The 24,805-nt window shown below is 47.1% G+C and overlaps 1 protein-coding gene across 10 annotated transcripts in view; it reads left to right on the forward strand.

Moving 5' to 3' along the window:
• The first annotated feature begins 4,017 nt into the window (after positions 1-4,017).
• Positions 4,018-24,805, forward strand: part of Mknk1 (MAPK interacting serine/threonine kinase 1) — a 39,670-nt gene continuing 18,882 nt past the window's right edge. The window contains exons 1-9 of one of the 10 annotated variants that reach the window (XM_055618461.1): positions 4,046-4,085; positions 4,559-4,742; positions 5,413-5,504; positions 6,796-6,883; positions 8,194-8,337; positions 12,307-12,469; positions 18,360-18,466; positions 20,494-20,595; positions 23,218-23,315. In XM_055618461.1, the coding sequence (XP_055474436.1) occupies positions 18,451-18,466; positions 20,494-20,595; positions 23,218-23,315 (216 nt within the window). In that variant the 5' untranslated portion in view covers positions 4,046-4,085; positions 4,559-4,742; positions 5,413-5,504; ... (2 more) ...; positions 12,307-12,469; positions 18,360-18,450. Of the gene's footprint in view, positions 4,086-4,558; positions 4,743-4,766; positions 5,505-6,795; positions 6,884-8,193; positions 8,338-12,306; positions 12,470-18,359; positions 18,467-20,493; positions 20,596-23,217; positions 23,316-24,805 lie in introns of those variants that run through there. The other 9 variants (XM_055618451.1, XM_055618454.1, XM_055618453.1 and 6 more) reach the window with 9 other exon arrangements.

Below are 24,805 nucleotides of genomic sequence, written 5' to 3' on the forward strand. Positions count from 1 at the left end.
TGTGTGTGTGTGTGTGTGTGTGTGTGTGTGTGTGTGTGTGTGTGTGTTGATTATGGGATTTGTCTGAGAGATCCAGGTCCTTCCTGAACATGGTAGGCCCTCATGTGGATGGATGGATGGATGGATGGATGGATGGATGGATGGATGGACAGGCTGAGAGTAAGTCCATGATTATTATAGGAGTAATGACAGCTTAGTGACCCAACTCAACTCTGACCATATGTACAAGAGAACAGAAGGTGCATGTAGATGGAATTGTAGCTCTGAATCTCCTAGACTACCATTTTCCATCACTATGAGTCTCAGGCAGTTGAGTGGAGGTTACAAACTACACAGCTTTGCCCTGAGTTTCTTAAGCCTCTGGCCTACCACCATGTGGGCTGATTTGTGCAGCCAAGGATGTCCGTGATTGTCTTTTCACTCATCTCTCTGACTCCAGAGAGATCCTGATATCAGTAAGCCTCTGTGCTGGTCAGTGGTGGCACACGCCTTTAATCCAGGCACTTAGGATCTCTGAGTTTGAGGCCAGCCTAGTCTACAGAGGGAGTTCCAGGACAGCCAGGACTAAACAAAACAAACAGTAAGCCTCTTCAGGGTTGGGATTGATCCACAATGTTCACAAAGGTCCCCTGGCTCTTGAACTTGGACTCAGGATACTTCAGGCTCGAACCCAGAATCTACTGACATGACTGACGTCCAGCACAAAGTAGCCCTCCAAACCAAAGAGCTACTAGAATTGGGGAATCTGGAGTCTCAGGACACTAAGAACCAAGTAACTGATGAAGACCTTCTCACCCTAAAAATACCTGCCTCCACCCAACCATCCAGCACATTCCACCTTCTTAGATCTCCAAGCCCAGCTATCCAGAGAGGCTGGGATGCCCAGTCAGTAGCCATGACTCAGTACTGCCATCCTGAGCCCAGTGCACAGATTCACAGAGAGGGACACCGTGACAGAAACAGTTCTCTGCCTTTCCAGAGCCTCATCCTGAGAGGCCAGGATGGAGAACAAGAAGTCACAGAAGAATTTCATCTCTGTCTCTCACTCTGCAGAGGAGGAAACTGAAACCCGCATAAAAGCCAAAGCTGTCAACTTCAACTCGGGGGGCCTGCTGATTGTGACACTGAGACGCATAGGGGTTGTCAGACACTCTCCAGGAGTGTCTGAGCAAGGATTTCTAGCCTGATGCCAGAGAGCCCCACCACCCCTGGGTTGACTCTTGGCTGCTGAGACAAACCTCTAAAACCAGGACCCTCCTTATGGCTGAGGAAGTGTCTGCCCTCCAGAGAAACAGCTGGGGCTCTCCAGACCAGCAGGACCTGGAACGTCTTTCTCTCTCTCTCTCTGCCGGTTCCAGAAAAGTCCCCAAGGGAAACATGCTAGCCTGCAGCTATGGCAATGGTTCAGAACTGAGGAGAGTAGGAGATTCCCCTGAGTGGGCTGCAGAATATACTCTGAAATCTAGGCTGTGAAAAGGGATGATGGAGGGGGGGGGGATTATTTTTGTGAGAAAGGGGAAGATTTTGCTATTTTTTGGTAAAATAAAAGATGCAAACTAAAACAACCAATAGTAGGAGGCTGTGGTCTGGGTGCCATATGGTCTTGGCAGATTGTAGGAGAGACCACCAGAGCGGGTTAAAAAAGACATTCTGTCCTAAGATCCTGGACTTTAAAGGCACAATGATAACTGACCTAGCTCTCCAGTGTGAGGACACCCAAGTTCTCTCAGGGCTATGAATTCTAGACCAAACTAAGGAGTCTTGAGGAGGGGAGGGGAGGGCCATGTAGGCCCTTGCTTTCAAGGAACTCAGTTCTGAGGTGGGGGGTCTTTCCTTGTAAAGGCACATGGCACTGACTATCCCCATTCATATCTGGGTGGTTTGGAGGAACCAATGGCTAAAAGTACAGTGGGAAACACAGCCACAACCCCAATCACAGGACAGAAAGGCACTCTCAGAACTCAAAGTAGGGAAGGTGGGGCGGGTTTCAATCCAGAGGTTTTCATTTCCCCGGTAGACAGCCCCAACCACGTGCCACACAGGAGTTAAAAGCAGCTTGGTTCTGAAGACTCGGCAAAGGCCCACCTAGAGTTCCTCCTATACCTGCGAAGGGGCCAGCAGGGACTCTGCGTGGGAGGCAGAGGCCTGAGCTCTAGCCTTAGCCAGCTCCTGAGGTCTCATGGCAAGTGTCTTCCTTCTCTGAAACACTTCCTAGTGGTAGACTAGCAAGGTGGCTCAGTGGATAAAGGCGCTTGCTACCCAACAATTTTGCTGCTCCTTCTAATGTCCAGACCCCAGCATTCTAAAAAGTGGTGTTTTCAAACCTGTTACAAACCATTATCTCTTCAGTCACTGGACAGTTCTAATGTTAGCAACTCATGTACATTATGGAAGTAAGATTTAGATTTATCTCAAATTTGAGATGTCTGGAAATATGTTAGGAAGCACATACGCACACACACACACAGGACAGACACACACTTGCTTTGAGAGACTGAAGAGGGATGCTTAGAGGACAAAAAGGAAGAGATTTGACCTCAGGAATGAGAGAAAAGAGCAAAAACTACCAGGGCTTTGTTGTCCCGTTGGCTCAGGATCTGCATCAATCTTTGGGGCAGGGAACAGAAAATAATCTTCTCCACCCTGAGGCAGAACATCCCCCGTTGAGGAAATGATGCTGGATGACCTGTGGCTTTCATGACCTCTGCAGCCCCTTCAATGTTCCCTGGTGCTGTGGAATGTAGTAAGATGGGCCAGAAGAAGGTCTGAGTCTTACATGGTTTGCCCTCCTTCCTGAGAGACCCTAGAGCCTTTACCCAATGTTAGTTAACCACGGTTCTGGGGGGGGGGGGGGGGGAGTATAAACACTGAGAATCTGAAATACAATATATGTCTGAGTGACTTGGGACAAGTTGGCTCTCAAGAGTTGGGGAATAGGCTAAAAAGGCCTGTGAAGACCGGAAGCTTGGTGAGCCTGGGAGGCTGTAAATTGGACGAGTGAGATATCCAGCCTTTGTGTGGAACTCAAATCAGAAAGAGACCAAATACAAAAGCTTGGGAAAAGACAACCCTTCCCAGTCTTCATCCAGATTGGAAATCTAGCGAGGTCTTGAATACTCCCACTTCCTCCCATCAGAGTTGAATACATAGAAGAGGGAACATGTGTTTTCGAGATGAGTGATGGGAAACTGAGAAGCTCTTTAAGCGTCTTGCTCACCAGACCCTAACAACAATACTGAATGGGATAGGGATGTTTACTTCCCCACACAAAGGAAAACTGCGTCAGAACCTGAACGGAAGCCGAGCATCAGTCCTGCCCTCCCAGGCACCTGCAGCCTGTGGAAGTGAGGCAGGGAGGCTGCTGGAGGCATTAGTCTAATTAATCGTAATTAATCTACTCTAATCTAACATACTCACACAGGGCGGAAGGAAAAGATCTTTAAGAACCTTTGTTTTAACTGGTGTAGTGGCACACGCCTTTAATCCCAGCCCTCGGGAGGCACCGGTGGGGAGAAGCTCTGTAAATTTGGGGCCAGCCTGGGAGACTTTCTCGAAAAAAAAAAAATCAAAACAAACAAGTTTTTAATTACTGGAAATTAATGTTTTATTCAAGTCCTTGTGAAATTCCGTTTACACAGACCTATGTAGAAATTTGGTAAGTCACGCGTGGTGGTGTGAGGCTGTAATCACAGAACTCTGGAGACTGAGTCAGAAGAAAAACGAGTTTGAGGCCAGCCCCAGGTATATAGCAAGGCCTTGTCTCAAAAATAAACTTTACTTAGCAGAGCTGCCCTCGGTCTGGCTCGCCGAAGAAACTATTTGCACCCGAGGTCTTCCTCTCGCTACTTGGGATAAACACTCAGGACGCGCTGGCCAGCAGCAAGCGGCTGCCTGGCGGCTACGCAGCGCCTGCGCGGTGTATTCGGCGTCCTCTCGCCACGTGTGGCCCTCAGGGCGCAGGCGTGACTCCACCCCCTCACGCCCCTTTCTGCTCGGGCCCGCCCCCTGAGCCTAGCCCCGCCTCTTCCGCGTTCTCGACAGAGACCTGCAGGTGGGGGTGCGCGCGGCCGCGGTGGTCAGCTAAGGTAAAAGCCAGAGAGCGAGCAGTCCGTCGGCGGGGAACGGGGCCGGGGTCTGCAGTGCGGCGGTGCGCCCGGGAGGGGCAGTCAGGGCCTTCTGGGCAGCTCGAGGTCACGACCCGATCCTTGGGCTTGGGGCAGCCGAAGGGGACATCCTTTCAGGGCTGTCCTCTGAGCTGCTTCACTGCCCAGACTGCAGCGAGTAAAATCCCACTCCAGGCTCTCAGCCTGCGCCTGGGGAGGGCTTGGATCGTGACAGGTCCGTGGGAACCGGCGGTCGGAGCTCAGCCTTTACGGGGGTTTTGAGCCTTAGACCGAACAAGGATTCGTTCAAGGCTGTGGCAGGGCTCAAGGCTCAGAGAGCCCACCGGCATGAGTATGTTATAAGTACGTTGGGTTAAATTAACTGTTTCCACTTATTTTGCAATACAGTGTTTAAAAGCTCCTGCCACATTTTTTTTTTTTTTTTTTTTTTTCAGCAGAGACAAGTAGGAGGTTGGGCAGGATGCAGCCTCTCTCCCAGCTTTAGGACTGTGGACGCCAAGAGGCTAGAAACGAGCATGGGTGTGCTTGACTTTGGGGTCAGCCATGCTTTCCCATCTCCTAGGACATACCTGAGGACAACTCATTTTCTCTCTCAGAGCTTTTTCTCCGTTAAAATGGGTATAGTAATGTCACTGTGAAGGTTAAGTATGATTTGGGTACTGACACATAATTGTTGTGATTTCTAGGGAAGATTATTTTCGTCTGGCATATTTCAGGGAGGCCCCAGGGGGAAAGCTGATGTAACCTGAGCCTTGGAGCCTCTGGGGGATTTACTCGTGGAACTGACCTTGCAGTATGAGGAGGGAGCTAAAACTTGTTGACCGCAGGCCATGTGCCAAGCACAAGCTGAGTAGTTGACATATACTGTCTCCTGGATCCCCAACCACCAAGCCAAAGAGCTTCAGCCCGCCGTCCTTAGCTTCAAGCTTTCTAAAGGGGCCTGGCCTGACAGTGACGTGAAAGATAGACACAGGGTCAGGATTGTGTATAAAAGTGAGCTAGCTGGGAACTTTGGAGCCCCTTCCTCGAATCTGCTCCCACCACAGTGTTCCTCAGGATTCTTTGGCTTGTGTAGGAGTGTCGTTGCTCTAGAGCTTTTTAGCATATTTGGCTGTCAGAGAGGCAGGGCCTGGCAACAGCCAGCCAAACCATGGGGAGAGAAGTTCTGAGAAGAAGCCGGCAAACTGCAGCACATGCTTAGCTAGGAAGAGCATGGTCTCCTGTTATGTGGTCTAGAGTAATTCAACAATATGGCACCTTTCACAGCCTCTTCATTGGGTCCTCACAGCACATCTTATGACCTCCTTGGTGAAGCTTCTCACCCTCCTGCTGAATTAGATGCTCCCGTTCCAGTCTTTTGTAGCAGAGACTGAACTTCCAGTAAGTTCTTAGCAAGGTCTGTCTTGTGGTACATTACTCATCTGTACCCTGACTACAGTTGGTGGCAAGGAGCCAGATCTTTGTCATACTTCCTCTTCATGGCACATGTCTGGCACATAGTAGGTCTCTGTAACGCTGTGGTTATATGGGTCAGTGATTTTATTTCTATTTGCTGGCTTTGGTCCTTGTTTTACAAGCTGACAGGATTAGAAGGAGACCTTGTGTTTTCCTCCATGGCTGAGAAGGGCCCTGGTTTAGACGAATGATGCCCTACTTACTGGCATCCGAGGCACAAAGGTGCAGGAATTCTTCATGAGCCAAGATTCTTCATTGCTGTCATTGATTTCAGGGCCTGGTCTTTTTGTTGTTGAATTTAGTTACGAGAGAACTTGTGCTGTGCTCAGGGACCTGTATGGCGTGTAATATAGCTCATGTGGGGAAAGCTGGCAGGTGGCTGGCTAATCAATTGTTCTGCCCTTGGTAAACAGTAGTCCCTTCCGTGTGGGACCAATAGCTACAAATTCACATTTTTCTTTGCCAACAGGTCCAGCATATGGAACAGAAAGTTCTTTGTTGATCATAGTGTGTGTGTGTGTGTGTGTGTGTGTGTGTGTGTTCTTGAAGGCAGAAAGAGCGCAGGAAACATCTGGTTCTATTACCTTCATCTTATGGATGGGGAAAGACTGGACCGAGATTACACAAGGACTCAGTCAAGGATGGAGAGTTCTGGAAGTGACATGTCCTGACACTTGTTTTTCCCAATTCTACTCTAAGCAATTAATTAATTAATTTGAGACAGCATCTCACCATGTGTCTCTGACTGGCCTGGAGCTCAGTAAGTATGTAAGCTGGCCTTATACTCAGAGCGCTCCATCTACCTCTCCCTCCCACATGCTGGGATTAAAGATTTGAACCAGCACATCTAACCTTATTTGTATTTTTTAGTTGTGGGTGTGCACATGAATGCAGGCGCCCAGAGAGACCAGAAGAGGGTATTGGATTCTCTAAAGCTGGTATTACACATTATTTTGAGCCACTCAACATGAGTGTAGGGAACTGAACTCAGGTCCTTTGCAAGAGCAGCCCATGCCCTTAAAAATTAATGTATCTCTATGATGCCCAGGCTGGTCTCTAGTTACTAAGCTCAAGTGACTAACCTTCCTGTGATGCCTCCTAAGTCACTCTACATGGTTAATGAAGCTAACACTTAGTTTTAAGTACCTTAAACTAGTTTATAGACTCAGAAACCAAAGCATATAGGAATCATTTCCATTGTTTTCTGATCCCATAGTTCTGGATTTTTAGTATGGTTTTAATGTCACCTACCCAATGGAGTGGAACAGTTCTCTGGAAGCTTGCTCCAGGAGCCCTCATCCTCGGTGAGTGGAAGCCATCCTGCCAGCAGTGTTTTCATGCAAGCTGAAGAGCTGTCCCAAGAGTCCAAGATGTCCCAGAAGGATAGACAAAGGACTGAAGCAAGTCCGCATGCACACTAGCAGATCTTGACTTGGGAATATCAATATTCTTACAAAATTGTTGTACTGGTGCTTAGCACAGTGGCATCCCCCTGGCCTAGTGTTCACAAGGCTCTGACTATGCTCCCCAGGAACACAAACATGGTCTGTTTATTGTTTTTGTTGGGGGGAGGTTCAAGATGGGATTTCTCTCTGTAGCTTTGGCTATCCTGAACTTGCTTGGTAGACCTGGCCAGCCTTGAACTCACAGAGATCTGCCTGCCTCTGCCTCTCTGAATGCTGGTATTAAAGGCATGCACTATCACACCTGGCTAAAATGAATAGTTTTAGGGGAAACTCAGCCTTTCAATAAAGATTCCCAGTGTAATATAGGAAGATTCTATTCAGTGACATATACAGTCTTGCTGTGAGAGCCTCTAGCACTGAGAAAAACGCACCAAGGATAACAACGTGTTATTTGCTCTCCCATAATTGTCAGCCAGGCACAGTGGCTCATGCCTGTAATCCCAGAAGAGGCAGAGGCAGGTGGATCTCTGTGAGTTCAAGTCCAGCCTGGTCTACAAAACAAGTCCAGGACAGCCAAACCTACATACAGAAACACAGTCTCAAAAAACAGAACAAAAAAGTAATTGCCTTCTCAAAGCCTTCTTTTAGGAAGATGGGCCAGTACACAAATAATTGAAATCAGACTGACTTGGGTAAATGAAGTAAGGAATGTAAACCAAGTGGGGGCTTGGAGGGAGGAGACATCAGTCCTGTGTGACCAGATCCCTGAAGGTGGAGAAGTTAGGCTGGAACGCGGAGGGAGCTCATTCCTGGGAGAAAGGGCAGTTGGAGCCATGTCTGGGGGCAGAAATATATGTAGGCATAGGCATGCTGGGGGGGGGGGGGGGGGGGGGGCCTGTTGGTGTGGGGGGGGGGGGGGGGGGGGGGGGGGGGAGCAGGGACTCTGTTGCTGTGGATCGTGGGGAGAGGAGAATGCTAACCCTCATCGAGTGTCTGCTTTGTGGCCTGCAATGAGCCACATAGTGTGCACACTATAATTTACTTAATCCTCACAGCCTCTGTAATAGAGGGATATTTATCCCCAATTTAAAGACCAGGAAACCAAACCTCAGAAGGATTAAAGTAGCTTTGTTAGGGTCAGGTAGCTAGTAAGTGGCGACCTAGGAAAGTTGAGTTCAAAGGCTCATATTCTTTCCATGATGCTGCAGGACTCTGGATGTCATGATAAGGCCTCTGTTGACTGTGGCTGTGGGACACAGGCTGACTGGAACAAAGAAGCTTCCAGAAGAGGGATATGAATGAGGAAGCTTCAACTGTGAGGCCCCGGAGATGGCTGGGCTAAGTATGCTTGTGTAGGTTATGTGGCTTGTACATGGTTCCTGTCACAGTACTGTCAATCAGTGCATCTCTGTCCTTAGCTCCTATGATCTTAGAAAGAGCTTACAGAGGCTGTGGGCACCCTTGGATTTCAGGTACAGATCCTGAGATACAATTGACAGTATCGTAGTGCTTCATTTGTTTTTCCATATTCAACAAGAATCTGAAATGGACAGAGCTGGAGCCAGGAGCCTGGCCTTCAGTCCAGGTGTTACTCATCCCCCACTGTGTGTCTCAGTCTCCTTCCCCAGCATAGAGAGTTTGGGCTCACTTGAGAGATCTTCTCTTTTGCTAATGTCATGTGTTGCTTTGCTCTCCTTGCCTTGCCTGTCTAAAGATAAAGCAAAGAGGATAAACCTGGATTCAGAAAGGAGGTTTAAATTCCAGACTCTTTCCCCATGTGGGAAAGAAATAGGTAGGGCACAAACTTTAAATTGGACTGTCTAAACTTGAGTTCTGCCTCTCTCACTGGCTAGCTGTATGACTTGAACAAGTTATTTAGCTTTGCCTAGTTTCAGATTTCTTTATCTGGGCAATGGGACACAGATATTCCCTAACAATATTAGTGCCCACTTTGGTACTGATTTCATGGGGAGCGTATATAGTAGGGCCATTCTCTCCACTGTCTTACTCTGACATTGCTATTTTCTCTTTTCATTGCCCCATCAAGAAACTTAGAAATGCTAGGTGATTCCATCACAGGATTCCAAAGCATGATACCACAAAGAGTACTTGGTGGGAAACAGTCAACCAAAAAGCCAGTGGCTTGATAGAAAATCTTACCTGACTCATGTTTTCCACACTTCTCTCCACAGTAAACAGGACCAGAGCAGGTGTTCATTTTCTTTTCCACAGCCTTCAGCAAAGGCAGCAAGGCCCCTCCAGTTCCCTTGCCAAAAAGAACAACAGTTTGGTATCTCTAGGAAGTGCTGTCTAATTTAGCTCCTCCCAGCTTAAACAACTCCCCAGCCTTAACTTGAGTGAGTTCTTATTGTTCTGTTTCCCATGAATATAGAAAAGTTCCTTCTGATTATAAAGCGAGGATGAGATCAAGATTTTCTCATGAGAACCTTTTCTGTACTTAAAGCCGGAATCCAATTAGGCCTCATCTTCAGTTCTCCAGGCTACACTGCCTGGCTGCTTTCACCTCATCCTATTTTCCATCGCTTGGATCACATTGGTTATGCTTCTTTTCTCTCTCTAAGGTTTTCCCTCTTCCTGGCAGTGGCCCAGACTGTGCTCAGTCTGCTAATAAGAGTCCAACTAAAACAGTTTAAGGGGAGAGTGCTTCAGAAGTCTCATTGACTCATTAAGTGGCAGCTCTGTGCTAGCTGGAGGGACCCAGAGCTGACTCAGGTTATCCCACTCTACCCCTGGCTCAGCCAAAGGGGAGACGAGTGGTGAAGCATCACAGGTACTCTGAAAGAGTGGTGCACACTTGTGGGAAATGACTTAGGGCAGTCAGGTAGAAGCAGCGCTTGTGTCCCTCTGGCTGGACTGCTGGTAAAGAATTCTGGAGGAGAGGGTAAGCATCATAGGAAGGCAGATCTGGGCAGTGAAGAGAGGCCCGAGTCACCCCAGCACAGGCATCTAGCTCAGGTCTGGCTTTTGAGATCAAGGGTGGAAATGTGTCCCCCAGATGTTCTCTGTCTTGAGAGTCAAGTGACAGATCCCTTGCATTCTGTGAGTCTCAAGTCCTTGGTGAAGAGGAAATGTGGCCCAAAGGAATTAGGAGTGGTGACAGGACATTCAGGCTAACTGGGCTCTTAGATTCCTGTGCGTACACCTAAAACAGCCAAACTGCCCTCTGCTTGTGGCCTTTGCTGACACCATGTTCTCCCCTGCTGTAGTTTCCAGAGTGCGTAGGTTGGTTTCCAGAGCTACAGTTGATATGGGGAGTCTGTCTCACAAGGTAGGATAATGGAAGTTATGGGGTGCCTCTTAAATGCCAGGCATTGGTGTCACAGTTTGATAGATACACTCTAGTTCTCACAGCACATCTTACTGCCCCTGGTTTGTAGATGATGACAGTGAAGAGGGGTTAAGGAGTACCTCCAGTGCTGCCTTGCTAATGGATGGCAGGGCCAGAAGCTGAATCTAGAACCTAATGTCTGAAAGCTTTCTACTTCCTCAGCCCTAGAGTGGCTCCAAATGGCTGGGAAATGCAAGGTCTGTAGTGGAATTCTGAACCTTGCTCTTTTTTTTTTTTCCTTCAGTAGACTACTTGGTGGCTAACTATGGTTTGCCACCTGTTTTTGTAGAGATTGCAAGCTAAGAGTGTTTTCTTGCAGTTCTAAGTGTTCGGAGGTGGGAGAATCAAGAGGAGATGAACATTTTGTGAGGCATGAAAAGTATGTGAAATTCAATCTGTGGTGTCCATAATTAAAGTTTAGTTGACATGTGTCATAATCATCCATTTTCATACAGTCTGTGCTGCACTTCTCCCTAAAAAGGCAGCTGAAGCAGCGACCATGTGGCACACACAGTGTGAAATATTTGCTGCCTGGCTCTTCACAGAAGAATAATTGCTAACCTCTAGTAACACTGAAGGCAGCAGATTAAAGTTCGTAGATGTTCAAGGCTGACCCTGGAAAGGCAGTAGTGAGAACAGGAAATCATATCAGCCAAGCTTCCTTGGCCTATAGAAATAGCCTGGGAGATTCCCTTGGGAATAAAAAAAGCACAATAGATAGGGCTGTCCAATGTGCTGAAGTCTGTAGCGAGCAATGAACAGGACACTGTGAATGAAGCAATTCATTCAGATTCACTGGAGCCCTTTTGTGCCAGGTGCTGTATTAAATGCTAAAATATCTAAATGAAAATATCTGCATCCTGCCTTTAAGGAGCTTACAGGCTGGTGCGAGAATCATGGTGTATATTTTGTGTTGTAACAGAATGCTGTGAGCTAGGTGAGATGTTGAAAAGAGTAAAAAGGAAGTCTACACTGCTCTAGAGTAAGATCCTCTCAGTCATTTGCTGTGGGCCTTGAAAGATAAATAGGCATTCCTTTGCAAGGCGCTATAGACAAGGCCGAGGGAAAGGCCTGGCAACATGAGCATTTGGAACTTACATAGACGGGGGAGAAATGACTTAATGATTCTATGCCAGATGACTGGCAGGGTGATGTAATCGGATAGAGAAAAAGAGAAATCATGAGGAAGGAATCCATGGTAGGGCTGGGGACAAATCCAACTTGGGAAATGTGATTTGAGGTAACGTTGAAATGCATCCAGTTTCCAGTTAGAAACCTTAGAAATTTTGGCACAGAAGCCTAGAATTCAGACTTAAGCACATTTTCAGTGCTTTTCCTCAGAGAAAAGGGGAAGTGCAAGTGTGTTTCACAGAGCAAAAGTTGAGCAACTTTGACACATGATAACTAAAGCTGGGGAGGGTGCACGGTTAAAAATAGCTCTGAGCCTACAGAAAATGAAGTCATCACATTGGAAATCAGCAATGATTGTTTTTGGCCACAAAACTCTCCATTTTTACCACCTGCTGCTCTCAGGGTCAGTTTATCTTGGCTGGAGCCATTACCTCTTGCCTATTAGACTTGAGCCTGGCCCCCAGAAGCCAGCAAGCAGTTAAGCATTTCTCACAAGCAAGCAACCAGGCAGTGTCAGGTTGAGCCCTCTATGTAAGACTCTCGGAGCCGGGAAAAGGGTTCATCTCCTTCATCATGGCAAGTTACGTCTTTTAGTTTCTGGAATCCACAATGGAAGCATATCTGAAATATTTATTTATTCAGACCCTTGATAAATCTAGTGCTTAGCATCAGTATTTCCAGGTACCTGTCGGTCAGCCTTTAAAGCCCAGGGCCATCTGTGACTCCTGTACGGACATCTGCTTCCGAGTGTAGCTTACAGAGCTGAGATTGATCAGGGCCTCCTCTGGTTCTCTTAGAGAAGCCAGTAGTTTCACACCCTCTTTCCTTCTGCTTCTTGAAGATTTCCATGGTCAGTGAGATGAAGGAGAGGCAGGTGGCAAACTGAAGGACTTTGGCTGGGCAGAGGCCAGTGGATAACTCCCTGTGGCTGGAAAACAGCAACCTTGGGATTCCTCTGAGACTTCAGTTCACAAGCTTCACTGCTGAGTTGAAGAGCCTTGTGGGTAAGATTGGGTATACAGTTTACCTCCCCTACACCCTTTTTTTTTTTCAGCCACATCTTAATTTTATTTTGTGTTTGTTGGGGATGTGATTGCCATTTTGTGTGTGAAGGTCACAGGACAACTTTCAAGTGTCAGTTCTCTTCATCTGCCATGTGGGTCCTAGGGATCAGACTCAAGTAATCAGCCTTGGAGACAGGTTTCTTTATCTGCTGAGCCATTATGCCAGCCCCCACTTACCTATCTACATTATTTGGAGTTGAATGTCTCCCATATTTCCAGAGAAAGGGGTGAGTTCAAGGTCATCTAAGCAGTTGATGGTTTTCAATATTTGCTTGGGCACATTGGCTTAGCCATCTTGGGTCCCAGTAACTTCTGGTGACAGCTGCTTAGTAAACAGGACCACATTTCTTCTGGAACAAAATGGCAGAGGGACAGAAGGAAAACTGAACAGTAAGTAAAATATATTTATTTGCTTTTAACTATAAAAGTAAAACTACCACATCATAACAAGATGAAACCAAGTACAGCAGAAGTAGGAAAAGTGAAATTCTTGTGCCTGTTGAATCTTGTTCTTCCCAAGGAAATGTTGGAAATTTGGTTTGTTTACTTATATTTTAGACATGGCTTGGATGCTGGGTTGTGGCGTGTTCTGTGTTTTCCTCTAGCTGGAGGCCTCATCATGCCTAGCAGGTTATCAGTCAAGCCTCAGTGATTTATTTGGGACACATCAGGTTTGAGTAAGGTTGTTTTAGCCTGGCCTGTGATTTTTTATAATACCCAGCTGCTATGTGTCACTGTGTGTCACCTAACACTTCCTGGTGGCACTGCTATCTTCTCCTACTCCCCACCTCCTGAGCTGCCATCCACCTCCACCAAGTTCTCCCCTTCTCTGATGGCACTACTGTTCTTACAGTTGCCTTTGGCTAAAAAGCATATATTCATATACTTACATTGAGGCCCCACTCTATGGCTGGCTTCGTGTTGTTAGAGAAGGATCAAATGGTGTCCCCTCTTTTGAGGATGGTCATAAACTGTGACTCCTCAACTGTCTCTGCTTGTTTGCAGAACCATTTCTGCCTCTGTGGCTTCCTCCCTCACTCTGTAACATGCCTTTTCTTCCTATCCCTGCCACCTTGCCTCTGGAGTAGGCCTTCCTTGCCTCTCTCTGGCCTGTCGCAGCAGCCTCCATCTACCCTGTCTCTGTGCAGTTTGTGCTACATATCCCAGCCAGTTTGAAGACCACAGTGCTCCTGACTCCCTCCTCATTGCCTAGAACAGAGATTTACGAGTGTGCCACACAGAAACCCTTCCAGGGGATCCACAAAAGTTTGCAAAGCAGTGATTGCATATTGTTTGTCACTGTGCAGTGACTGTGAGAGATGTTTTAGCGGCCAATGCTTTAGCACAAGTCAGGGCAATGGTGCGGAGCAGTGCTCGCAGCCATGCTGTTCTTCACTGCTACCTACTTAGTAGCCACTTTCACCTAAGAATGTCCTTGATGAAGAAGCAGGTGTTCATTTTACTGACTCTCACCTGAGGACCATCTTCTCATATTCTGGGTGACATACAGAAGACGCACCTACTGGGCACTTCTTTTGTGTAGCAAAGCACAGCGATGATGTACGAAGGAATGGTGCTTGTAGCACTGTTTGAATCGTAAGCCTAGCAAGAAGAAGAAGCTGTTGTTGTCCTTCCACAGAAGAATGATTGTTGGTTATTCAGGGTGGAAAGAAGACAGGGGCCAGTGTTGGAGGGCCTTGTGAACCGCGTTAATGAGCTTGGATGGCTTGCATAGCCTGATTTTCTCAGCCTTAATACTCTGCTCCCTACCCAAGCCCTGCCCTTTACTACTGCTTCATTTCACCTTCTATAAACACACACTTCCTGTGTCTGCTTCCATAGCCTTCTGCTGTCGCTCCTTCCGCCAGGAATTGCAGTGGCTGTGAAAGCCCTTGTACTCCCAGGATCAGAGCACTGGGAGAAGATGGGGCTGAGTTTGCCTCCGGGCATCCGAGTATCACTGCCTTCAGAGTATCACCCTGATGCCAGTTTCACTGCTGCTGATTTGAACCACATGTCCCAGCCTTTCTACACATGGAAGTCCAGAGGAGAAAAAAACCTCTAGCTCTGTGGACTCTCACAGACCGTCCTCTGAAGGAGCTAATTGAATACATGGCCCCTGACATTTATTGTCTGTTAAATTTGACCAAATATTCTGCTCAAATATACTTTCCTTTTCCCTTACACTTAGTGATGTCATCAGAAACCACATCCACCAACTCCCAGGTCAGATGGGAGAAGATTGTCACCTTATACTTCATTCTGGACTCCCATGACTGATGTGCTTAGATGTTGGTTTGTAGTTCATCTTCTATAAAATGACCAAACACAAAATACTGAGGTATCTCAGAGCAAGAAGAGACTTGTGGAAGGTTAAAGTTAATGAATGTGGAAGTGAGGGTATGACTCTTAGGCCTGTGGTTATGTAAGCTTGATGCAAGCTGCCCAGCCTTTTGGACACTGGAGCACATGCAAGGAACACTTGTGTAAACAGTCTCATAGTATGTGTCTTAGTTAAGAATTTCTATTGCAGTGATGATTCACCATGATCAAAATCAAGTTTGGGAGGGGGGCTGTTATTTCAGAGTATACTTCCAGGTTACAGTCCATCACTAAGGGGAGTCAGGACAGGAACTCACACAGGGCAGGAACCTGGAGGCAGGAGCAGATGCAGAGGCCATGGAGAGGTGCTGCTTACTGGCTTGCTCCCTATAGTTTGCTCAACCTGCTTTTTATAAAACCCAGGACCACCAGCCCCAGGGTGGCCCTACCCACAATGGGCTAGGCCCTTCCAGCACTAAACACTAATTAGAAAATGCCCTACAGCCAGATCTTATGGAGGCATTTCCTCAATTGAAGTTACCCCCTTTCAGATAACTCTAGCTTGTAGTAAGTTAACAGAAAACTAGCCAGCACAATACATCAGTAAAGAAGCCCTGTACCAAGATTTATAAGCAATAGCACTGGTGCCTGGTTGTCACCAGCTACCACCTTTGCCCTCCATCATTAGTGTTTGAGAACAGTGTCATGACAGGTTAGAAGCTTAGATTCTTGAGCCAGACTCAAGGCTTCAGTTCCAGCACTGCTCCTTACTTACTAGATGATGACAGGGAGATCACTTTTGCCCATTTGTAGCAATTTCTTCATTTGTAAAATGTGGACACTAATAATGATTACCTCAGAGCTGAGAAGTCGCATCAGTGAGTCTGTGGAGTATAATACTTATAAAGACATTCATAGATCTGTAAAGTACCTTCAGACATGGCCTGGCACGTGAGGGCCACACGAGAGTGTGCACCACACCTTCTGTTGCTACAGAGGCATAGATGACCCCCCCCCTCATGTTCTCTCTTCCCTTGTCTCACATGGGTTACTCAACCCCTTCCTTAAGTATGTGTCAGACTTCCTTCAGTTCCTCCATTTCCTTTTCTGTTTATGGTTTTGTTATGGTTGGTGATATGGATGGGACCCAGTGTGGTAGACAGTCATTCTTACTAAGCTACACCCAGCCCCTCAGTTTTCTCCCATTGTCCATTCTCCTCAGCTGACCCTGAGGACACAGCTGAATTTGTCTGTGATTATGCCCTTCAACCTGCTCCCCACCATTCTTCCCTTTCTAGAAAGCCCTTGAGGATGAAGGAAGTACTCAGACATCTTGGGATATTCAAAGAGCTGCAGAGTTGGCTCGGGGAAGAGTGAGACTATTTGCAAAGTTGAGTTTACCAGATGGCCCTCGTGAGATGTACAATGGTGATCTATACACAGACTCTATCAAGGAATAGCGTGCACCCAAGTCCGGTACCTTGAGGGAAAGTGGGGCTGACTCATCAGGCTCTATCAAGAAATGACAGTTATCTTGGAAAGCAGACTTGAGGTCATCTGCTGGGGGAGTAGTGGCTGGTACCTGTTATTATAATGGGTTGTGCCCACCCCCAGGACTCCTTGGCCTCTCCCAATTGCTTTGTGAGTGAAGGTGCCAGGCTGAGTCTTAGATCTCTGTCCTTAACATGTGCTGTACTCCTGGTGCGATCTGTTCATGTGGGTGTATACGTGTATGCGGTATGTACATATAACTGAAGGTATACATCTGTGCACAGAGGTGGGGAGGCAGGAGGTTGACACGGAATATCTTCTTCAATTGCTCTCCAGCATTGTTTAGACTGGATCTCAATTGTGTAGCCCTGCCTTGACTCTTGATTTGTAGACCAGACTAACCTTGAACTGAGTGCCTCATAAGTGCTGGGATTAAAGGCCTTTGCCTCCACATCCAGATAAATGTTGAATTTTTATACATAAAAATCTAGACACAATTTGTTCAACCTCTGAATTACAAAGTGTTGAAGATCAAAACCAGACCTTGAGCATGCTAAGAGCATTGCCTCTGGGCGCTTTGCACCGCCCCCAACCCTGAGCTCCGTGTCCCACTCCAGCCCATTTATTTTGTTTAAAGTAAAATTTGATTGAGACAATAATGGGATAAAATGATAAATTTTATTCACATATAATTTGGAAAATCTTGAAAAGAATGAAGAAGAAAATAAAAACCACCCCATTACATAGAGCATGACTATAAATTAAAAATGGTACAGACTTTCAAGAGCATGTAAACTACCCAGCATGGGACTTATCTGGTTCACTGGCATACTTTAAGTAATAATATTAACAGGTTCATGTATTTCTGCCTGGACTCCCCATTCTATTGTATGTTCATGTGTATGCATACATACCTATATGTCCATAATACAGTTTTTGAAGCACATTTGTGTTAACTGTGTCATTGGGATCTTATTACAGTCTTGCAAGTAGACAGGGGTAGTGTGCTTTTAAACTTATTCTGCAGATGAAGAAACAAAGGATCTTAAGAGGCAGAGTTGCTCAAACGTGAGGCTGTCTGGTGATAGCGGCACCTTTGTTCTTTTGGCCATGCGCCTCCCCTGTCTGAAGTGTGCCTCCCTTATTCTGTGTGTGCCTCCACCAGAGTACACAGATGTGGCCCCCAAACCCTGCTGACCACTGCAGTCTGGAAACTGAAGGGAAGTGCTCACTTCCTTTTCATGTTACCTAAAAGAGGGCCAGATTTCTAGAAAACAAGTTATGGACAGTTTGTGTCTGAGACCTTCTCGGAGAGAGAGTGTGGTGTAGTCGATTCAATGGGGTTCATAGCCTAGAGCGACCTTTCCCCACACCATCTTCAAGGCACATGCGCACCCACATTTTTTTCAGCGTGTGTACTGCACACTTAAGAGGCCCGTGTGCCCTGGACCATATGTACCATATACCATTTGCGCTTCAGTGCGGGCTGTGATGGCTGCTGCTCATCTGATGCTGTAGTGTGACTTACAGAGGAGATGGGTTCAGAGAGGACAGTGTAGGAACACAGGGAATCAAAGCCCGAGAAAACCAGCATCCTACAGGAGCTTCTCTTGTAGGCTTGGGAGCAGAGGCAGGAATACCAGCCACGAGTTGTACACAGTGATACCCCATTTGCCTCATGCCTGACTCCCGGAGTGACTGATTACACTCACCATAGTTCATCTGGAGTTATTGGGGAGCTGCATGGGATAAGGACTTTTGAGCTGGCTTTGACGGCCAGGAAGAATTCCTACACCCGGGAATCTGGCAGGTCAAGGAGAAGCATGATTATGGGCCTTCCCTGAGGACACATTTGTCCAGTGGCTGGGACATACTGAATTAAGGTCTCTGTGATAAAACTAGAATGTGATCCACCTCATCCCAGCAACCTCTCCCACCCCACCCCTCTTACTGTGAAAATAGGGTAAGTTGAGCATACTTCTTTCATTTCATGTTTTCCTACATTTTTCCTTCCTAGTTTCAAAAACAACTCTCCCTCAACAAGTCCTGTTTGCAAGGAAAACCTTACCCATTTGTCCCTTCTGGCGTGCCTTCTTCCATTGAGATCCATGCAGAATAGACCAGGTACTCTGTCTTTGTGTGTGAAGCCATAAAATCTAATATTGAGTGTGTGGCTCTGCCCAGGGGTATGTCGCTTCCACGGGAGGCTCCACAGTCCTGCTGTGGTAAAGAGCACGTATAAATTGCCTCTAACAGGGTTTTCTATCTAGAGCTGTAAGTATGTCTGAGAGTCCCCTGTGAGTCACAATGCTGCCAGCTCTCCCGCTGTTCTCCACACTGCCTGCCTGTTGGCTGTTTGGTTTGTCCACAGGCCCCTAATCAGAGTATGGCCAGGGGAGGGGGAAGGAGCAGAAACCAGATCTGTTCGCTCCATTCTGGGTTTGCAGCACTGGTGAGAAAATAGCTGGGACAAGGGCTGACACTAGACTGCACGCCAGAGGGACAGTAGTCCAGTCGTGACCCAACCTATTCTGTTCCCCTCCCCTAAACCTTCAAAGATAAATGACCTTATGCTTTATTTCTGAAGAATTGCCCGCGATGCCCTGTAAATGCGTCTGAATGGCATGTTCCCTTGTAGTTTACCTTATGGGTATGGTTGCTTCAGTAGCAGCATTTAATCCTTTGAGAGCTGTGAGGAGTTGTTGTCCCCAGGTAGAATTTGTGCTTGAAGCTGGTGGCAGGAATAACATTTTCAGATACTCTGTGGATTCTTTTTAGTCATGTCAGTATTTTTTCTTCTCTATCTGGAGTGTATGGAAACCTGCTGCTGTCAGATCCCTGAGATGGAAGGAGGGAAGCCCCTCAGCGGAGCTGTCAGGTGCTCGGCTGCTTAGCCATGCTTTCTGGATTGAGGTGTCCTGCTAACAGCTGCCAAGTGCTTCCCTGTCCGCAGCATGTATGAAGGCACTAAGCAGTCTTCCATTGAATCCTGGCAGAAGGGTGTGGACCTTCCCCTCAGTGAGCAAAGAGCCTGATTCCATTTAAAAATTTCTCGGGAAAAACCAGCCCTCAGAGCCTCTGTTTATTGAAGTTTGGTGTAGAAGCCTCTCACTTCCTCCACTGTCAGCTCTCGGTTGCCTCTATTTTAGAAGGATGTAGAGGTTTAATCACCCTGGTGGGGATTTAGACCCAGAGACTTCAGAGAAATCTTATTATTTCTAACTGCAGGCAAAGAGTATTAAGGCTCAACTACAGATCAGGGGCATGACATGTTCTATAAGTAATTTTTCTTTAGCAGGGAAGGCCCCTACTAGAGTGGCCTAGAAACAAAACTGCGATTGGCTCTCATTGTTCCTCCTCTTCTCTTCCCCCTCTCGGTCTTTTGCTGCTTCCTTCTGTCCCGACCCTTCCTGCCTAATATGTCCTGTGTCTGTGTTTGCCAGCCTGGCAGCCAGGTGCCTGCCAGGGGGAGATAATGATATTTTTACAGTAAGTGACCTCATCCAGCAGCTTGTCTTAGACTTGTCAACTGCTGGCCTTCCTGCACTCTTTCAGGGAAGGACCAGAAAAGGAGAGAATAATGAGGAATTTGGTCTATGCTCCTGGAGTAAGGAAATTGGGGGCTGTTCTCAGCCCTCCCTACCCCCTTGTGTTATCTTTGAAGATAAGGCAAGCTCTATAGAAGGCCTTTCATGGCCCCAAGTGCAGATCCATGGAAATATTGCCCAGCTTCTGACATTGCCATCAGGTTCTATTCCTGCTCCCTTCTTTGCCCCGCTCCCAGCCCCGTGGACCCTGACTTTCTTATGGTCACAGGTGAGCCCTGCTTGTAGATTGCTTGTTCTGTTTGGGGACTCTGGTTTGGCTGGTGGCAGACCTAAATCCATGTGCTAATAAGCTTGGCAAATGCAGGCTTCTGGTCGCCTCTCCTAATCTAGCTGCCTGTCTGAGTCCCTTCCCACAGTTAATGATCTCCTATAATGGCTTTGCCTTTAGTTTTGCCTCCTGGGTCAAAACAAATCAATATCCCTCACAGATATTTAAAAACCATCAGTATAAAGCTCCTGGGTCTCTCTCTTTTCTCCTTCTGGGTAAACTTACTGCTTGATCGGTACAGTGCAATTTTCTTTATGTTCCCTCTTGTCTCCCAGAGATGGGCAGCAGTGAGCCCCTTCCCATCGTGGATAGTGACAAGAGGAGGAAGAAGAAGCGCAAGACCCGGGCCACCGACTCTCTGCCAGGAAAGTTTGAAGGTTGGTCCCATAGTTTTTTTTTGTAGGTCTGGGCCTGAGTGCTGCAGGAGGGGAGAGACGTCTCTGATATCCACAGGACCAGATTCCAGAACACATCACCTTAGAACCAGGTCATCCGTGTGTTTAAAAAGACAGGGGTGAGTGAAAAGCAATCAAGAGGGAGGAAGGATGGGCAAACCTCTCAGTTGAGGCACTGGCCCCCTCTGAGTGGTCTGAGCATCACCTCAGCAGCAGGAACCCCAGTCTGTGAGAGCTGAAGCCTCACTTGTACCAGCTCCTCTGTAGATGTGAGCCTTCTTCGTGTGGTTCCTGGAAGGCTGGAAGGCAGAAGAACCAGAAAAGAGGAAGCAAAAACCCCAAGACCACAGCTGCAGTGACACTGCAGTCTCTGAGAGAGGAACTAGCCTCCCAGAGGCTGCAGCTCCGTGTGTTGTATGTGCGTAACACCCCACACACACTGCTTGAGAATGCTCTGCATCCAGGGCACGTGATGTTGCAGCATCAGACATGTTGGATGACCAGGTGCAAGATGCTAGGCTGGGGGCTGCCAGGGTTATCTCTGGGTATTTGATGAGAAGATATAAACCACAGAGTGTTTCTGTGTTTCTACTAACAGGTCAAAGGATCAGCAGCCACTTTTGGGAATAACATATCCCCTTTATGTGGTTTTTCACTGTGAGACTTGAAGTAGCTTCCCTTCGTAGGCCCTCTTCCTAACCTTGCACACATACCAGCAAGTTGATAATTTTGTAGAACGTTTTGGTAACAAGCACTGTATGAGTCAGGAATACTTTACTCCAGCCACCTAACATACTGGTATGTGTTTAAGGCCCAGTACTGAAAGGTGAGCTGGGAGAAAAACATGCCATTTCGATCACCTACAAGTAGTAGTCAGCATTCAAGTGTGTCATCCATTCATTTAGACAGCTGCAAGCCCAGATTTAATGGAACCAAGAAAGGACTTAGTATAGAGGCTTATGGTTTCTTCTCCTCCTTCTTCTCTTCCTCCTTCTTCTCCTCTTTCTACTCCCCCTCTTCCTCCTTCTCCTCCTCCTCTTTCTCCTTTACTTCCTCCTTCTTGTCATCATCCTCCTCCTCTTCTACCTCCTCCTCCCCTCTTCTTCTTCTTCTGAGACAGAATCTCCCTATATAGCCCTGACTGTTCTGGAACTCACTATATAGACCAGGCTGACCTTGAATTCACGGATATCCACCTGCCTTTGCCTCCTGAGTCCTGGTATTAAAGCTGTGCACCACCACATCTGGCTTTTTATAAGATTTTTAAATTTTTTCACTTATGTGTGTGTGTGCATGCATTTGGTTTGTGTGAGTATATGCCATGTGCGTGCTTGCAGAAGCCATCAGATTCCCCTCAAGCTGGAGCCACAGGTGATTGTGATCCATCTGACTTGGGGACTGGAAGCTGAACTCAGCTCCTCTGGAAGAGCAGCAAGTACTCTTAACTGCTGAGCCATCTCTCCAGCCATTGATGGTTTACTCTTAACTCATAACTCACAATACGCACACATATCGTGCATGCATACATTTGAATATGTGTGTGTGTGTGTGTGTGTGTGAATGGAAGAAACAAAAATCCCTGGGGTTTTAGAAGAGTTCACAAATCAGCAAGTGTTTTGTTTGTTGAACACAAAAGGGTTTCCTGTTACCCAGGGATTGTTGATGAAAGCACCAGACATCTCATGACTAAGAGTGATAAAATCTCCTGATGCTGATTAAGTCTTCTGCTCAGACAGTGAGTTTAAAGACTAGGTTGCCTCAAGAGAAAGACTGAGGAAGGGAGCAAGGGAGAACAAGGCCAGTTAAGCAAGGGTTGTGGTAGAGCCACGACTTCCTTTGGAAAGGTTCAGAGAACTTTGTTGTTTGTGAGCATGGGCAGGTATTCTGAGCGCTCCTCCAACCTGGGTCTATTACCACTCTGCTGTGACCATTCTAACCTGGAACTGCAAGGCATTCTTTGCGTCGTGCTCTGTGTCAGTTTCCTGTGGGTGACACTCAGAAACTTCTGAGACTCCTCCAGTGACCTTCACTTTTGTGTGTATAAAACAGTTGTATATTATTCCCTTCATATCCCCCATGCCTGGCACAAATAAGTGTTCAGCAAATGAGTAAATGAATGAATGCTGTTCATTCAAATAAGACCTTCTCTGAGGATCCCTGGATTGCCCAGTGGTTTTCCCATTCTGTTTCCCTCGTTGCTCTTCCCCCTACTCTTTGCTCTTGCTGTGCTGACCCTCTGTGGTACTCACCAGGGCCTGTGTTGCTCAGGGCCACTCTGTGTTTTAACTCTGGACTCAACTCTTAGAGCGGAGGGACGGAATTTTGTTCCTCTCTGTGTCCCTATTGTGTTACCTGACAAAGTAGATGCCCAGAAAGTAGGAGCTGAAGGACAGAAGTGAATATGTGAAGCCCCTCCTCTCACCTCATCTGCCGAGTCTTGTTGGGAGTGGGGTGCTGTCTGCGTCCTTGTCACTGAGGCTGCAGTCACCATGGTCTCGTCTGCGTGAATGAGCAGACCAGAGAAGCCAAGCGGCAATAGCCTTCCCGTCCCGGCTTTCAGTGGGCTGACTCACCTGCTTTCTCTCCTCACCTGTTTCTCTCCAGATGTGTACAAGCTGACCTCTGAATTGCTGGGAGAGGGAGCCTATGCCAAAGTCCAGGGTGCTGTGAGCCTGCAGACTGGCAAAGAGTATGCTGTCAAAGTGAGTGTCCCACTGTGTCCCATCTCTACCTTCAAACTGTCATTTCTAGTGTAACATGGTAGCTCAGAAAGAAAGGTTGGAGGTGGAACCTCCCTGCATTCACTGAACTCAAATCTGGGCTTTTCTACTTAATTGCTTTGTAATCTTGAACAGGTTAGGTTGCTCACCCTCTGTCCTTCAGTTTCCCATGTGTAAAATGAATGTAATAGATTCATTGCATAGGATTATGAAGATTAAGTAAGTTGATATGTATAGTGCACTTACACCAGCACATAGTAGGCTGTTTCTGATTACTCTAGTAAGCAACATCAGCTTGGAAGTAGAAGCTCTGCCTAAATCTGTTTTTTTAAAACTTAGACGACTCCGGGAAACTCACTGAACCTCCTTAAGCCCTAGTTCCTGTATCTGAAATGACACTAACGGTCCCTGCCCTCAACGCCTGGTGAAGTGAGTGTGAAGGGGGAAGCAACAGCGAATCGGTGGACACACTTTGCACCCACAGAGTACAGCAATGAACAGTATCAGGGTGGTGAGGACTGAGTCTGAGGTGCCTGAACACCTGGCTTTAGGGCAGATGGGGACCTAGCCTCAGTGATGCCTTTGATTAGCTGCCTCACTCTCGTGAGCCGCACTTTTGAGTCCTTTGGCAACTGAAGACATAGAGAGATGTTGTTCTCAAAGTAGGGTTCCTGGGCCAGAAGCACCAGTGTGCCCCGGAAAGTGTGAGAAGTACGCGTGGTCTGGCTCTGCTACATTAATGAGTGGGCGCAGCCTAGCACTGAGCATGCTACCATCCTGAGTGTGATCCTCAGTACAGTTTGAAAACCCTGATGGAGGCAGGTTTAAACTGCAGCGGGCCGGGGTGAGCCAGTGAGCTAACAGCACAGAGAACCAAGTTCCTCAGTGTAGGAGAGAGCCTTAAGCTATGTCTTTGCCAAAGTGCCCCAGTGATTCTGAGACCCACTATTTGAAGACCACTGAACTCTATGAGGGTCTTATGGAACCTGCAGAGGTACGTGGTTTACGATGACTTCAGATCAGTCAGCTGAGCCATCAGGTCAATGCACTGCCTCCTTCAGGGCAGCCCTGCTGAACTGGATCTAGAGAAACGTGTCTTCCAACCAACTCTGCTCGATCCCAGCTGCAGGTTATGACTGTGAAGAACATCTCCACTAAGCCTTCTGGCTGGGGTATTGCTCCACATATAACAAAAGACCTGCTTCCATTCCTTCTGAGAAACAAATTACTATAAATTAAAAAGAAGCTCTACTGTGCCTAAAAGTGATTTTAAACACACACAATGTTAAATTGAATGGAGCCTATTGTGGTTTCACACACCTTTAATCTCAGCACTTGGGAGGCTAAGACTGGCAAATCTCTATCAGTTTAAGTCAGCTCCAGGCCAGTCAGAGCTATATATAGAAAGACTCTGTCTCAAAAAACAGATAGATAGATAGATAGATAGATAGATAGATAGATAGATAGATAGA

Source organism: Psammomys obesus, unplaced genomic scaffold (genome assembly GCF_907164565.1).
Source record: "Psammomys obesus unplaced genomic scaffold, mPsaObe1.curated_primary_1811, whole genome shotgun sequence".
Classification (NCBI taxonomy): Eukaryota; Metazoa; Chordata; class Mammalia; order Rodentia; family Muridae; genus Psammomys; species Psammomys obesus.